Source organism: Sminthopsis crassicaudata, chromosome 5, assembly GCF_048593235.1.
Source record: "Sminthopsis crassicaudata isolate SCR6 chromosome 5, ASM4859323v1, whole genome shotgun sequence".
NCBI lineage: Eukaryota > Metazoa > Chordata > Mammalia > Dasyuromorphia > Dasyuridae > Sminthopsis > Sminthopsis crassicaudata.
This window is the reverse complement of record NC_133621.1, coordinates 100843163-100859811: the sequence shown is the minus strand read 5'-3', so window position 1 is coordinate 100859811 and position 16649 is coordinate 100843163. Positions and strand designations below refer to the sequence as shown.

Sequence of the window (16649 nt, the reverse complement as noted above, 5' to 3'; positions counted from 1 at the left end):
CGTGGTATACCTTTTGCCATTCCAACAGTAAATTTTGCTGTCTATCAGAATTGTCAAACACATAGAGATTCCAATAGCCTACAGTATTCCTGAGTGCTGCCCAAGCCATATTAAAATAAATAAATGTGTATATAAATTTAAAATAAATAAATAAAAATGCAGTACGACACGGATGATGTTAACTTTTTTGACTGCTAAGTCAATATGTGATATGAACTTGCTGCTTTATATGATAGCATTCATCAAGTAGTAACTACCTACTATGTGCCAGACATTATGCCAAGTAGATACAAATATAGCAAATGAAACAATCCCCAGTTACACTGAGCTTATATCCCAGTGGCTAAATAGGGTGTCCCAAAAGTTTTACTGCTAAAACTTAAAACTCTGCCAAGGCTTTTGGGATACCTGCTCATAAGTATATCCAGAATAAGTGTACAGAGAATAAATTACAGATGAATACATTGTAATTTAAGAATAAGATGCACTAGGAAGGAGCTGAGGGGAATTAGAAGACTCCATTTGTACTCAAGCTGAGGCTTGCAGAAAGAAGCATCTATTGAGGAGAGATGTGCCTTCCAGGTGTGGGAGACAGGGCTTGGAACACCCATGTGAGGAACAAAGATGGGGCCAGATGGACTGGTTTGCAGAGCGTAGGAAGAAGTATGACATGCAGTGAGGCTGGAGAAGGGCAAGGCTGAGAATGGCTTTAGCGCCAAATAGTTTATATTAAATTCTAGAGATGATAAGAAGTCAGTGGAGTTTAGAAAGATCTACAAAGATCTTTCCCCCAACTCTTTAAGATGGGTAATTGTAAGATTTTTCTTTCTTTTGTAAAGATGAGACTGGAGATTCAGAGGGGCTAAGTAATTTACCCAGAGTCTGATCTAGGCCTTCACTGTGAATCAAGATCTGATAGCCTATATGGCACCATATTTCTCACACATTTTATGATACCCATGGAAATCAATGTAGTCTTAAATGGATATATCACAATATAAAGCCATCAGAAGCACTTGTTTATGACACTTTATGGAGTTAGATACAGGCATACATCCTTCCTATAATCTCATCTCAATTTTGTGTTGTAGTAATGTTAACTAATATAGTATAACTAAACCCTGTCGTATCATTTTAAAACTCCACCATGATGTCATTTGACAGGTTGGGTAAGGCATCAATTGTATGCTTTAACTGCCCTCTATAATGATGTGTAGCTTGCTGTATTATTTTTGTGCAACCAATTGATGACAGTAGGTAAGGAATACTGTCAGCTGCTTTGCCCTTGTTCTTACTGTGCTATTTAGAAATAAGACCTAGTATCTCCAGTAACAGCTGATAGATAGATCAAAGAAAATGAAGGTTTTTATGAGGAGGTCTGCAGGGAGCAAAAGATTTTTCATCTTTTGTTTAGCCAAAAGATTAGAAGATCCTGAAAAACATTCAGACATCATGAACAATTTTTCTTCCTTTGGGGGATTTTCAAATGAAGACCTATTCATTTCCTACCAGTTTCTTTAATAACTATCTAAGCCTAGATCTAAGCATTTTTCTAAATCAAGGGGTGTGTGTGTATGCATATATATGCACACATGTGTGTTTATGTATACACACGCACACATACAAACACCCCTCTACTCACTCAATCATATGTCATATGTATTCTCTGAAGTTTATTTTTCTTTATGATTGTACTCCTACCCCAATCCTTTGCTGCTCCACAGGGCTGCCAGAGGACACAGCTACTGGCAATATAATATTTAATTTCAGGGCAAGAAAATAGTCTTGTATAAGTTGAAGTGGTTGTTATAAATGCTATACTTGGAGTCTATTTTGCTGTAAAGCATACGCTGTGTTGGCATGCTACAAAGGAAAAGCTGGTGGTACAGATTGCTGCACAATTTGTTTTTAGATCAAAGTAGGAAATGTCTTTTTTGAGGAAGAATCAGATGGATCAGTATGATTTCTCTCTCCCTGCAAAGTTGTTATTGTAATAAAATCTTATCTTATTCTGCAGACCTACAGTAATAAATAAAACATTAGAAATTCTGTGGAATAAATTTAGAGCAACCCTTTACCTGTGATAGCAGAAAAGTTCATGCCCTTTAAGTCTTTGGCATGTGGACATCAGCAGATTTTCCTAACTTGGTGCCTTCTAAATTCTTTTTTCCAAGGTCTCCTCTTTGGCAAGTGACAAATGATAAAAGAAGCTTTAAACGTAAAATTAAAATTTGCAACCCCTTTCAGATTTTTAAACTACATTTTCTCATTACTTATAGTCCATGCACTTTTAAAAAATCTTTATACATTTATGTTCTCTTCTTCCCCTCCCTTAGTAGTAATGTTTATGCATCTCTTTAGAAATTATTTTTTGTATTCTCTGCTATATCTTTTGGTCTCAAAGACGTCCATATAAATTAAGGGGGACCTAAAAGGTAAAGATTCACTCTTGGTATTCAGATTTTCATTGTAACTCTGAGATTTGAGTATTTTGTAGTTATCACATTTTGATTCTCAGTTATTATCAATATAATCTACTAAGTGTGTTTAATATCAGGTAACAAGACAGAGTCACCTATGTAAATATCATTCATGAAGGAAGCTAACTCATCATCTCAGTGTTTGCTAGAATTGAGCTAGATTTGTACAAATGATGCTAGACTCCCATTCACTCACCACCTGCTCTGTCTTGGGCTTCTGCCAGTCTAGCTTTTTTATCTCTAACACTTGCTTAAAGGTTACTTTTTTTCTGACAAATCCATTAATTGTTTTTTGTTGTTTTTTTCTTGATGATGATGATCATCTCTTTGACTCTTCTGTTTTTACCAAAGTTTTCCAGTTGGTAGCTACTTTCACAAACTAATCCACTTCTCTACTCTATTTAGGAAATTCATTTGCAAATGGTTAATAAGATCATGTCTTTATGAATGCACTCAGATAAGGGGAATCTACAATCCCATGAGGCTATCTATTCTAATTTTATACCATCTTGACTATAATCTCTTAAATAGAAGTGAAATCTTTCTCCCTTGTGCTTGTACCCCTTCTTTTACAATGGCATAAAATAAATAAGAATCCTCTTCTATATGTCAGCCCTTCAATTTTCTGAAGGCCCAGAGAAATTAAGTGTCTTGTCAAAGATGACCATTTATAGTAAAGCTAAAATTAAGACCTCAGCTTCTTGACTCCCACTCTATTGCCCTTTCCATTCTGATAATCCATTGTTTGGAGGATGACAAACACTCTTAACAGATAATGAAAGGAAAATTGGAGTTAAATGGCTACATTTTCTGTGCGATATAGTAACTGTTAATATCAATCTGTGTAAAGCAGTAGTTCAGTCCTTTGTTTTTGCTACAAACCCAACTTTGCAATCCATTTTTATTCTTAGCATTTTGCAGCTTATTTTGGACTTTGACTATTTTGATATTATCTTAGAGGACCCTTGCCCCTATTTTATTCTTTCTTAGTTATATGACCTTCATCCCATTTACTGTATTTATGTTTTATTTTTGAGTTTATCAGAGTTATATGTAGCCATATACATATCTTAAATGGCTCTTCCATATTTTGGACTATTTGTCATAAGAATTTCACTGTGAGAAGTCCTATCCTTATTGAGCCGTTTTTTGTTTGTTTGTTTTTTAAACATGTATTGGACTACTTGCCAACTAGGGGGAGGGAATGGGGGAAAAGGGAGAAATTGAAACACAAGGTTTTGCAAGGGTTAAGGTTGAAAAATTATCCTTGATATCTTCAACATAAAGAAGATCCAACTCACTTCCAGTTGATCAATGATGGAAAGAAACAACTACACCCAGAGAAGGAACACTGGGAAGTGAATGTAAAATATTAGCACTACTGTCTATCTACCCAGGTTACTTATCCCTTCGGAATCCAATACTTAACGTGCAACAAGAAAATTGGATTTACACACATATATTGTATCTAGGTTATATTGTAACACATGTAAAATGTGTGGGATTGCCTGTCATCTAGGGGAGGAAGTAGAGGGAGGGAGGGGAAAATTTGGAAAAAATGAATACAAGGGATAATGTTACCAAAAAAAATTACTCATACATATATACTGTCAAAAAAATTTATAATTATAAAATTAATTTTTAAAAAAGTAAAACAAAAACAAAAAAAAGTGAGGTAATTCAGGCCAGTTCCAATAGACTTATGATGGAGAGAGCCATCTACAACCAGAAAGTAAGGTGACTGAATATGGATCACAGCATGGTATTTTCACCTTTTTGTTGTTGTTTGCTTGCTTTTTTTTTTTTTTCTCATTTTTTTTTTTCCTTTTTTGATCTGATTTTTCTTGTGCCACATGACAAATGTGGAAATGTGTATAAAGAATTGCACATGTTTAACATATATTGGATTACTTGCTGTTTAAAGAAGAAAATGTGAGGAAGGGAAGGAGAAAAAGTTGAAACACAAGATTTTGTAAGGGTAAATGTTGAAAACTATTTTTGCATGTATTTTGAAAATAAAAAACTATTATTTAAAAAAAAGAAAATTATCCTTGCATATGTTTTGAAAATAAAAAGCTTCAAGAAAAAAAAAAAAAAAAAGAAGAAAACCCTGCTCTCCCCTCAAGTACCACAGAGCCTACACTTAGCCTTGCTTTTACTTTTTTTTTCAGTGACACTTACAGGGATGGTTAAGCCATGATAGAGTGAGATATAGCTGCTTCTAACTTCTTCATAATTATTCACTTCTTTAAGGGACACATCTCTGGCCATGTCACCTGATGCCAGATGCAGAGAAAGCTGGTAAAACATGGTAAAGAAGTCTTTGTGGGTTTATACCCCCAAGATCCCTGCTTTTTAGCCTTCTCTTCCCAAGATCCATATCTTGGAGCCTTTGGACATCACAATTGATTGATACACACAACGATACAGGGCCTACCTTTATAAAGTGTTACAGAATGGTTCTTTATGCTGTGGACTTCTTTGACTGTCTATAGCCTATGAACCCTTCTTCGAATAATGTTTAAAGGCATAAAATCAAATATATGCAATTACAAAAGGAAACCAATTATGTGACATACATTTGTCAGTTTTTTAATTCATAAACTTCAAATTAAAAGCCTAATTTATAGAATATGGAAAACTTGTATAATGAGGCCCCTTAAAAATTCAGGAATATAATTAAGGATCAGTCATGTGAATGTGAATATGTTGTGTCTCCAAATCAATGCAAACATCTGACTTTATGTGAAACCCCCTATTTAGGAAGGTGTGTTGCTCTGGAAATTATATCATACATGATCAGTATTAGAAACACAATCTTGATACTGAAATCAGATATTGAGGAAAATATATTAAAGAAGAATCTTAAGGAATCATCTTAATGTTTCTGATCAGAAGCAGACCCCACTTCTCTTTGAAAAAAAGGAGCTGTGAGCACAGAAATGGGAGAGCCTTTATACTTGCTAGTGTGGTGCAGCCCCTCCCTTTAGAGAAGGAATTGGTCCATTTGTTCCAGGTTATAATTTTTCTGGTATGCCACAACATGTTTCTCCTAAATATGTATAAACATGTTCTCCCTCCCTCATCATACATCCCATGTTCAAAAATGGCAGAAAACTCCTACAAGGTGTGTTGTTTAATATTCAATTAGCCTATTAAGCAGGCACTGTAGTGATTGGGCTGTCATTGATCCCAACTATTTTGGGCTGGATCCTTAAGTTTATGGTTTTCTCCAAACCACAATCTGATTGTCTGAATCCACCAGTGCCTTCCTGGCTCCCCAATTCCTTGTTTGCTCAAGGCTTCTATTGATCACGTAATTGTTCTGTAAATCCTTCCTTAGCCTCTCACATTCTGAAAACCTCTTGGTCAGTGGTACCCACTATCTCTCACTACCTAGAAGCTTGCAGCATTGGAAACCCAAGTTTTCAGCATTTCTCACACCAGAAACTCAAGACAGATATGTTCATCACTAAGTGACTTGCCCAGGGTCACACAGCTAGGAAGTGTTACTGAGATCAGGTTTGAACACAGGACCTCCTGACTTCAGGGCTAGGACTATATCCACTGAGCCACCTAGCTGCCCCCTAAATAAGATTTTTAAAGGACAAGCAGCTGAAAATGTCCAGAAGGAGCTTGACTGTGTGACTAGAGAACCAAATTGGGACTGGTTTTGGGATTGACTGCAGATTTGGGAATCATCTTTATAGAAATGACAATTGAATCCATGGAATGTTAAGTTCGTACTAAGTGCTAAATCAATACTTAACCATTCTCTAGTTCCAGCCTTTAGGGGAGTTTTACCCCTGTGAATTCCTGGGGAGGAGCTTGCATGTTTAGGAGTAAGTTCATTGGTTGAAGTAATTTTTCCCAGAAGCCCTTGCGTTATCCCACTCCCATTCTCTGGGAGGATAAAAGAAGACACAATTGAGTAAGGAGAGTCTTGTCTGGGCCAGCCCTGGAGCGGCTCTCTGGAGGAAGAAAGAGTCTCTACTCGAGGTCAGAGTTGGGACAGCAGATCTCCTCCCAGAGAGCGATCGGCAGTCTCTGGAGACAACAGAACATTACAGTGGAAGGCAATGAGCAAGAGAGGGTAGTAAGAGTGGGGAACCAAAGGCTTGGGACAGAGCCTTAGGAAACTTATATTTAGGGATCTTCTATCTGGAGTCTTACAATTGCACTAAATTACATTCATATTGCAAAGTCAACTAGGCAAGTAAAGTTGATGTTCTAACGGAATTTTAATGAAACTTTTTTCTTAGATAACACCATTCAAATTAGCAGCTTTTATACCTCCAGATGAATGGTGTTTTTTAACTTGGAGCTTAGAGACACTTGTAGGTTAGCAGCTAAGGGTATTTTTTTTTTTCTTCTTCTTCTTCCAGTCTTGCTGTATCATTAGGAAGTAGGCAGCCCTTTCTTTTAGCTATGGCAAAGAGCAAGAAACAATTTATTTCTTTTATTTCAATAATAGATACAAAAAAATGGATTTGAATTCATGTTGAAATATAAAGAACATTAAATATAATGTTAGCGGGAAAGCATAAAGAAGAAAGAATGCTGCAAGTATATATATATATATATATATATATATATATACACATATATATATATATATATTTTTTTTTTTAATTTTTTTTTTTTTTTTTTTTTTTTAATGAATTGCCTCTTTGGTTGCCTGATCCAAGTATAGATTTTCATAATGGCCTGAAACCACATGAAGTTGTTATCTTAATACTTTCAGCAAATTGCATCCATTCTACACTGAGCCTTTTCATTGAAAAGATTGTGGAATTGTTAGCCAGAGGAGCCACTTGGTGTCATAATTACACAAACTATTTGAAAGCTTCTTGAAAACCTTGAAACTAAATAGATGAACTTTTTCTAGCAGCTTTTCTAGCAGAATTCTTTTCCAAACTGGTCTTTATGTTATGCAAAAAAAGTTTTATTTTTTGATATTATGGACAGTGACATTAAAAAAGACAGATGGATGAAATAAATGAAATAACAGTGTGGGGGGTGGGGCAGATGGAGAAACAAATTATTTCGTCATTATCCAGTGACCTGAGTAATTTAGCTGGGGAAGAAATAAAATTGGAAATTGAAGAAATAACCAACACAAAAGAGATTAAAATTCTTTTTCATGCTATATTGTGTTCTCCTTCTTAAAATTATCTTAGTAATTTAGAAGGGGTATTTACAAATATTTTGTAGAAAGAACTTTCTTGTTTGAATCCTAAACTTTTTATTGAAATCTAATGTCTATTTCTTTTTCTCTTTTACCTTGATAGTGATAACCTACTAAGGAGAGCGGCCTGTCAGGAAGCCCAGGTAATACCATTTAATGTGATAAAATTAAATTCTGCATTTCTTATCTCAGTTGTGCAATATTTCAGCCACAGACTATTTCAGGGACTTTGGTTGAATACAGTACTTCATATCACTAAAGTTTAGGACCATTTCTTCCTAAAATGAGGGTCAATCTCAGGCTATGAGGTAACTCTTTGTAGAACACTAGCAGGTTAACGATATGGTGAATAATAATTCTTGCTCTTCCCTCCTCACCAGTTTGTTTCTATAAACATGTAACATAGCAGCATGGCCCTGGCTAGTCACTTGACTCTGTTTGCCTCAGTTTCTTCATCTGTAAAATAAACTGGAGATAGAAATGACTAACTACTCCAGTATGTCTGCCATGAAAACATCAAATAGAATCACAAAGAGCTGGACATGATTTGGAGAGGAAAAACCTGGAATAACCTCAGGGTTGCATATTTGACCTAGGTTGGACTCCTTAAGTATGCTTTTACATGCAATAGTCTCTGAAGGATTGATCTAGCTGTGTATCATCCCTTCATCTAAATGAACTTTGAGGATTATGTTCCCATGTAATACTATCACTTAGGAACTTGTCTTTCAAATTGTATTGCTAGCTGCTAAAATCCACCTTCAAGATTCTTTTTTATTTACAAGAAAGCACCTTATTTAACTTGATGTTTTGTTCTTCCTGGCATTAGAGCATAGAACTCAAAAGGGTGCTGAAAATCTTCTGATGCATTCCCTTCATTTTACACATGAGAAAACCACGGCCTAGTCAGGTTAAATGACTTGTCCAGGGGCCACAGGTAGTAAGACAAAGTGTGAGGGTTCAAACTCCAAATCCTTACTGCCTTTTCAGTGGGTTTGTGGCTTTCTTTAGTCAAGAAGATTCATAAGTTTCAAGAAGTTTAGTGACATTTTGAGAATGCATTGTGTCCTTTAAGCTTATCATATCAGAAATATAGAAAAAGAATCATAAAAGTCAACAATAGAAAAGAGAAGAGTACATTGAATTGGAGAGGTGGGTGGTAGATAAATTCACATTCATTCCTGAAATATTTTAAGAGATTTCACTGCTATTTCATACTATTAATAGATTCCCTCAAAGTGGGAGTGATAAAACCACTTTAACTATTTTAAAACCTTGTCAAATTTTCAGTTTTAAAACGTTGTTCAGAAATGTTTTATTCTGATTGGGACATTTCTTTTAGAATTATTTCTGAGGAACCCTCTTGCCAACACAGCATTTATAAAACAGGCTGTAAATATTGCCATCTCAACTGCTGGGGAAAGTGGTTTTTCCATTGAAATTACAGGTAACAGCAGGGGGGGAGGGGAGCAGCTAGATGGTGCAGTGGATGGATAGAGCACCAGCCTTGAATTCAGGAGGACCCGAGTTCAAATGGTGTCAGACACTTAACACCTCCTCGCTGTGTGACCCTGGGCAAATCATCTAACCCCAGCCTCAGAAAAAAGAAAAAAAAAAAAAAAAAAAGAAATTACAGGTAACAGCTAAGCTAACAAGTAGCAACTGGAAATTCCTCTTGGGAGAAAGAAGACTGCTTTAAGAAAGAAGAAAGTTATTTGCTTCTGATTGGGAAGTGCTCTTTTCAGCTGTTTGGAGAATGAGTTATAACTCACTAACAGCAAACCTTCCTTACTCATAAAATAAAAAGATTAGAAGCATATCTTTCTAACTAACCTGATCAATTTAAGCAAGTAGATAGACCACATTTGAATGAAAAAAGTGAAAAGTAAAGAAAAAAGTCATTATCATTGGAAGGGTTTTTAATATGAAGCTGATCTAAAATCTCAAAAGTTAACTTAAAAGTATTCACTTGGAAGTTAAAACTAATAATTAAGCTAGAATAGAACTTTCTAATAAGGCTTCTGGATCCTGCTAGGGTTAGATTAAATCAAGGATTAATAAAAAGTTTCCAAATTTTCAATAATAAAGCAAAGACAAGTAATTTCACCTTACAGATTTTCAGTGACCTTGACAGACAAGAGAGGTCTTCTTTTCATAAAATGGTTGGCTTATAGCAGGACTTCTTAAATTTTTTCCACTCATAACTTCATTTAGCCTGGGAATTGAGGCATATAAAATAGGTGTACAAACCAAACATTGACAATAAATCATAAAGAAATTTATTTTAAAATGACTCTTTGGTGTGCATATAATTTTATCATTTATTATAAATGAAAGCAAATTTGTATACTAATTAGATGAATTTGCATTATTTGCTTTTACATACAGAATTAAATCTTGATGGACTATTTAATACTGTTTATAGTTGCCAAATTTTTCATGACTCCCACATTCATTTACTCTCAATTGTGACTCATAGCTTTAAGAAGCTTTGAACTCTAAGAGTAATTGAATGATACAGTGAATAGAGTACCAAACCTAGAATCAGGAAGACTCTTCTTCCTGTGATAAAATCCAGCCTCAGACATTGACTAGCCTTGTGACTCTGGACAACTTACTTAACCCTATTTACTTCATTTCCTCATCTGTAAAATGAGCTGGAGAAGAAAATGGTAAAGCACTCCAGTATCTTTGCCAAGAAAACCATAGTAGGAATCATGAAGAAATGACATAACTGAAAAACTACTGAATTGATTAGATGGTTTATTGTGTGAGCAAATAATAAAGTAAACACTTTTCCCTGTGGAAATCATTGAGATTTTGCTTGATCACTAAACTATGAATTCTAAATAAAAGTATACAATTTGGGAGAATGGACAGCTAGCTTCAGTAACAACTTTTGATTCTAAGAATGCATAGTGACCGATGAGACCTCTCCTTTACATTTAAACACTTGCTAATTTGTTTTATAGATAATAAGCTTGTGAGAACAAAGACAATGGTGATTTTTATCTTCATATTCCGAGAAGCAATCAGGTAGTCCATTGGATAGAAGGCTGGACTTAAGAGTCAGGAAGGCTTCAGTTCAAATATATTTTCAAATACTTACTGACTGTGTGATGCTGGGCAAGTTGCTTACCCTATCTGCCTTAGTTCCCTTAATTGTAAAGTAGGAATAATGATAGTACATACCTCACAGGCTTGTCATGAAAATAAATTTAAGTGTTTAGCCCAGTACTTGGCGCTTTAAGAGGGACCACACATGTATTTTCTTTTCTCTCCTTCCCCAAGACTGCTAGGCATATTGCTCAGCATAGTATGGCATTTGAAATGAATGAAGGTTAGTGAAGGTAGATTTCATTTTGTCCAAATTGATCCTCTGTTGACTACAGCACTAGATTATCCTTGGATCTCCTTTCCTTTCTCCCTAACCCCAATATGAAATTCAAAACATTCTGGCCAAACAACTTATCCTAATAATCAGTGTCTCACCTACTAGACTAAACTGTCTTGGGGCCTTTTATCTTGTCTACAAATCTTAATGTAAAGCTTTCTTAAATTATTTCTTTTTATTATTTTTATTATTACTTTAAATAGAAAATAGAAAAAGAAAAAATATTGCCTCGTGCACAGTAGAAAGTATGAGAGGATTGAAAATATAGAACAATAACTTTCCATTTTAAGAAAGTATATGTAATAAATACTCCACATTGTGTTCAGAACTGTTCATCTTTTCTTTGCTTCCTTATAGGTTTTCTTTTGATCTCTGCTGTGTACTTTTTATTTTATTTTTCCCCTTCTCCCCCTGTCCCCAAGAAGGATATAGTTAAGCACAGATATGCATGCGTCACATACACACATATATGCATGTACATACACATAGATATGTATAGTCATATACATATATATATTTCCATTTGTCTTTTGTTTCTCTGAATGTGGATAGCTTCCTTCATAAGTCCAAATCTTTGCACATTTTCCTAAATCCACCAACTCATCATGTCCTGCACCACAGCAATATTCCAGTCTTATACAATATATTTATTTTAAATAGTCTAAAACAAAATTGATTAATATTGTTGAAATGTTAGAGTTCCCCAGTTTTTCTCTCTTGATTAAATCTATTTTAACTTTAACTTTGTCTGAGATCATGGTTGTTAGTCCTACTTTTTTTTACATAACAAATTCTACTCCTGATCTTTATTTTATGTTTGTGTATATCTCTCATTTTTATAACATTTCCTGAAAGTACCATATTGTTGAGAGTTCAAATTTTTAATCTACTGTTTCCATTTTATAGTTGAATTCATCTAATTCACATTCTAAGCTATACTATTTATTCTTTTTCTTCCTGTTTTCCTCTCTTATCTTTCTCACTATTCCTGTTTTTCTTTACTTTTCTGCTTTACGTCTTCCTATTACCTTGCCCCCTCCTACTACTTAACCTACCTTCCTTCTAAGAATCCTTCCATTATCCTCTCATTCGCCCCATTTCTTTGTCCTCATATTTCTATTTGAATTTAGGAGACTTTTATAATCTTCCAAATATGTGTGTGGTTCCCTCTTTATACCATATACATCTTTCTTTACCTACCTTTATCCTATTCCTTCACCTTCTTATTTCTTTGTAAATTTAGAAAACTTTTATTTCCTTCTAAATGTATATGTTCCCTCTTTAATCCAGATCCATTACCAGTAGAGGATTCCTTCCAAAAACCCTCCCTTATCCTCTTTTCCCTCTCTATCCCCTTAACCCCCTTATTTCTTTCCGAATGTAGAAGATTTTTATACACTCTTAGATATGATTGTTCCTTCTTTAACTCCTTCCCACTAGGAGTAGGGCTCCAGAACTACCTTCCTTCCTCCCCCATCTAATTCCTCTGCATTGGTTCTTCATCTTGCACCTCATTTGTGTGCTCATTGTTCTTTTTACCTTTGCCTATGCGATTTTGCTTCTGCTCTACTCCAGTGTTGTTTTTTTTTTCCAGTTACTAATGACAGTTTGAGACATACAGTTTGTATTTCCATGTATAAAAATAAACAATTTGCTCTTATTGAGGCCCTTGGTGGAGTTGTTTTCTCCTGCATCTTCTTTTCTGGTCAGTCGATTTTCCTTTTAATAATTTTTGTTCTTCTTAGATTGTGTTTTTTAATCCTCCCTCCCAATCACTCTTATTGGCTTTTAGCTCCATTTTTTAATTCTTCTATTGATTCTTTTATGTCAGATGACCATCTAATGCCCCTCCTTGAGGTAGGAGGGACTTTTTTGCCTTCAGTGTCCTGAAGTCCACTCAGTCTTCTCTATGCCCAGAGTAAAGGTTTCTCATTGGTTCTTTCTCCTTTGTCAGCTCTATTTGTTATTTAATTTATAGCAGCTCATATTCTAATGGCCTCTAGTCCTGGCCCCCTTCTGAGCCACAGATTGCCCCCCTCCCTTGCTTCCCCTCCTACTGTTCTCTGACAACCCTTCCCACCAGTGGCCATAACCTTCAGTTTTCCCCAAGGGCCCAGAGCATGAACTGAGAACTCAGCTCTCTGCTGGCGCCCACAGCAGTTGTTTCTCTCCCGAGCTGTGTGAGCAGCACTAGAGCAGCCTGGATTCCTTTGCACTAAAAGTTTTCTCAATCTTCCCTGGCCCAGACACAGCCTCCCTACAGCAGGCTTAGATGCCCAACTCCTTCTACTGTCCAGCAGGTAAAACTTTTTATGGCCGGGAAAGAGGCTACCTCTTCAATCAGTTTCTTCCAGGACTTGCCTCTCTACTTCTGTGTTATAATTCAATTGGACCAAACTTTGGTCCTGGGATTTTAATTAGGATTTTCTCTGGTTGTCCTGGGAAGACTACTCTTCTGCCCCAACTTTGTTTATTTTTGCTGCTCTGTGTTCACTCTGAGGCACTATTTTGTCTTGTTTGTGGAGGTAATCTGGAGAGCTTGAATTTTTTTGACCTTTTCCCCAGAATCTTCATGTAGTAGAACTTTTTTAACCAGATCTGGAGACCCTCTGTTTTATAGTTTGGTTTCTGCGGACTCTTGACTTGGCTGAAAGAAGAATCTTTTTCCAGATTACATAAAGAACAAATGTTTTTCTAAATTCACTCAGGCTTAGTTGTCAATCAAAAGCATTAAGTGTGTGCTCTGTGCCATGAAACAACCATGTGCTGCTTAAGTTTAACCACAGAACTTATTGATAATAAACCATTGATGATATTTGCAAAGACTCTGGAACTCTGCTGCTACTAAGTTTTCGGCTGCCTTTCTTGGCCCTTACATGGCAAGGCAACATTGTGCTTCTCTTTCCCTTTCCGGATTGCAGTCTAGGTCCTAGCAGCAGCATCTGCCAGGAGCAGCACTGTTTTATAGGAGATAAAATGACAGGAACCTTTTACAAGTGTATCAACATTCCTATTGTACCCTTTGTATACATTAGTCATGGGCAAGCTAGATAAGGAGATTGGTAGAATTCCTCTCCTGTCACACTGGGTAGGGTTGGAGATTATGCTCATGAATCTTTCTGGTAGAGTAGCTATTTCTGTTTATCTGTATCTTCTTCCTTAAGCGGAGGGGGTACTTCTTGTTTGCATTATACCAGTACCTGAATCAATCAGGAGTATTTGTTTTTAATAATAATAAAGATAATGAAGACCATGAAAAGATATTTGTGAGAACCAGTTGCTTAAATGTATAATTCATATTTTCTTCCTTTCCCTGCCCCCCTTTAGTCTTTCTTCTTAACTGTTTCTTACTTATACAGTTTCTTTCTTTACCTCAATTTGTTCATTTTTGAAAGATCTACTCCTGCTTCCATTTTCAGCCTCAGTCTAGTGTTTTTCCCCATCAGAAGAAACTAGCAATTATTTCCATTTTATATACCCACTGTGACACACCTCCCTGTCCCTCCTCTTTCCCACTTCTACCTTTTGTCCTTGTATTCTCCTTGCCTCTTGATTCTCTTTTATATCTTATAATTTCTTTTCAGATCTGTTTCTTTGCTATGTAGAGGTATGGAATGGCTACTACAAGATTATGAAGAGGCGGTAGAAGATTGATAGGTTTTATATATAACATAAAAAATTGTTTAGTAAACACTTTCATTCCATATAAATAGCTTTTGTAATTAAAGAGATAAGGATAATACTTCTAAAAACCAAGGAAATAGTGAATGGATTTAATTTCCCATCTGACAGACTACAGCCTCAATGGCCATGTCTTCTTGATCATGGCCCTTGATATTTCTCTTCCTGGGAAGGAAAAAAAAAAGTTAAAATTAACTACTTCTGATAAAATGCCTTTGGAAGACTAAGAAAAGCTTTCCATTGCTTAATTTCAAATCTGCTTCATTGGAGGAATTTTTTTCGTCTAATGCCTGGTAATCTGAAGGAAAATTGACTATAGTTTTGTTCTTCTCAAACCAGATGTCTGTGGACCTGATGTCTTACTTCAAAACAAGATTGGCATTGAAAAGCTATATAAAAAACATTAATGAAGAGTGCAGATAGAATAAGGAGCAAGAATTTAAGATAGTCAAGATTGTTTGACCTAAAAGAATCTTTATCTACTCATAACTTGATTCTTAGATTATTATTCCTACCCCTATGACAGGGACCTGTGATTTTTAATTACTAAGGTCCTGGGAGCTCTGAAGAAGACAAGGAATGTCTTAGGGCCTATGGGGACATTGCCATAGCCATGATTGTCCCAGATGCTATGATATACCTTGTTAGGATTACTAAGTGAGAACTCAGGTTGTCTGGATGGTGACAAGGTGAGAATTCAGGTTTTCTGGACAATTACAAGGTGAGAACTCAGGTTGACTTGATAGAGGGGGCAAGCTCATTGGCTGGGGTGGTTCTTCCCAGAAGCCCTTGCATTATCCCACGCCCATTCTCTGGGAGGATAAAAAGAGACAGCACTGGGCGCAGAGGGCAGATCGGCCTGGAGAAGGATAAGAGCTGGAGGAGATTCAGAGCCAGGATTCAAGAAGAAAGACTCTCTGCATTACATCAGGCCTGATGGGGCTCTCTGCAGGAAGGGAAGTCACTTCTAAGGACAAGAGTTATCAGCAACTGCCTGGAGACAACGGTTCTCTACAGGAAGAAGAAACTGTCGGAGAGATTTGAGTAGAAGACACAGCAGATCTCTTCCCAGAGAGCGATCCAGCAGCTTCTGGAGACGACAGCTCGCTACAATTTGGCGCCCAACGTGGGGCAGACACAGTCCTGATTCCAGTGGAAAAGCTTCCGATCTAGATCTCAGTCTCTCTGACCCAGAACCGTGAGTAACGAGGAAACTTTGTTAAAGATTAAGTGAGTGTGCTAATAGATAAATAAGGAACTTAACTTGTTAAGGGCTAAACCAGGAATCTCTTATAGCTGAAATGGGGCAGATGTTAGCTAAATTCAATCCCTGGACCTCAGCCGACTCAACCCCAGCCCCAGAAGCAACCTCAGCTCCATTCAGGAGTGGTACTATAGAGAGTATAATCAAGATAATTGAGGAGCAGAGTTTACTTGTAACCTGGGTACAGATTGCTAAACTCTTGGCTGCATTAAGACGCACATCCCCTTGGTTCTTAGAGGAAGAAAAGATAGATGTAGATAAATGGAAGCTAGTGGGATATGAAATGAAAGAATTTCAAGCAAAAAATGGGCCTCGTTCAATTTCTGCAGAAGTATTTTATATCTACAACATAGTTCAATTAGCCTTAAACTATCAAGCAAGTTGTAGGAGAAGGAAAAGTTCTAAAAATGAACAGAGGAGGAAGTGTGAGGAAAAAAGGAAAGATCAAGATCTTTCCCTAGAGCAAGAGGATTTAAATGAGGAATTATGGTATGATTCTCTTGAAGAAGCTTCAACCCTGCCTAGAGAACAGATTATTGACAGGCCCACATCAACCCCACCTTCAGAGATGGAGGAAGAAAGAGGGGAAGAGGCAGAAACACAAACAGAATTGCCTGTGAAGAAGCCTAAGCCTATGACAAG

At 36.3% G+C, this 16649-nt stretch overlaps 1 protein-coding gene across 2 annotated transcripts in view; it reads left to right on the top strand.

The window, feature by feature from the left end:
• Positions 1–16649, top strand: part of AGK (acylglycerol kinase) — an 86018-nt gene that overhangs the window by 18945 nt on the left and 50424 nt on the right. For both annotated transcript variants that reach the window (XM_074267723.1, XM_074267722.1), the window contains exon 3: positions 7772–7811. In XM_074267723.1, the coding sequence (XP_074123824.1) occupies positions 7772–7811 (40 nt within the window). The remainder of the gene's footprint in view (positions 1–7771; positions 7812–16649) is intronic.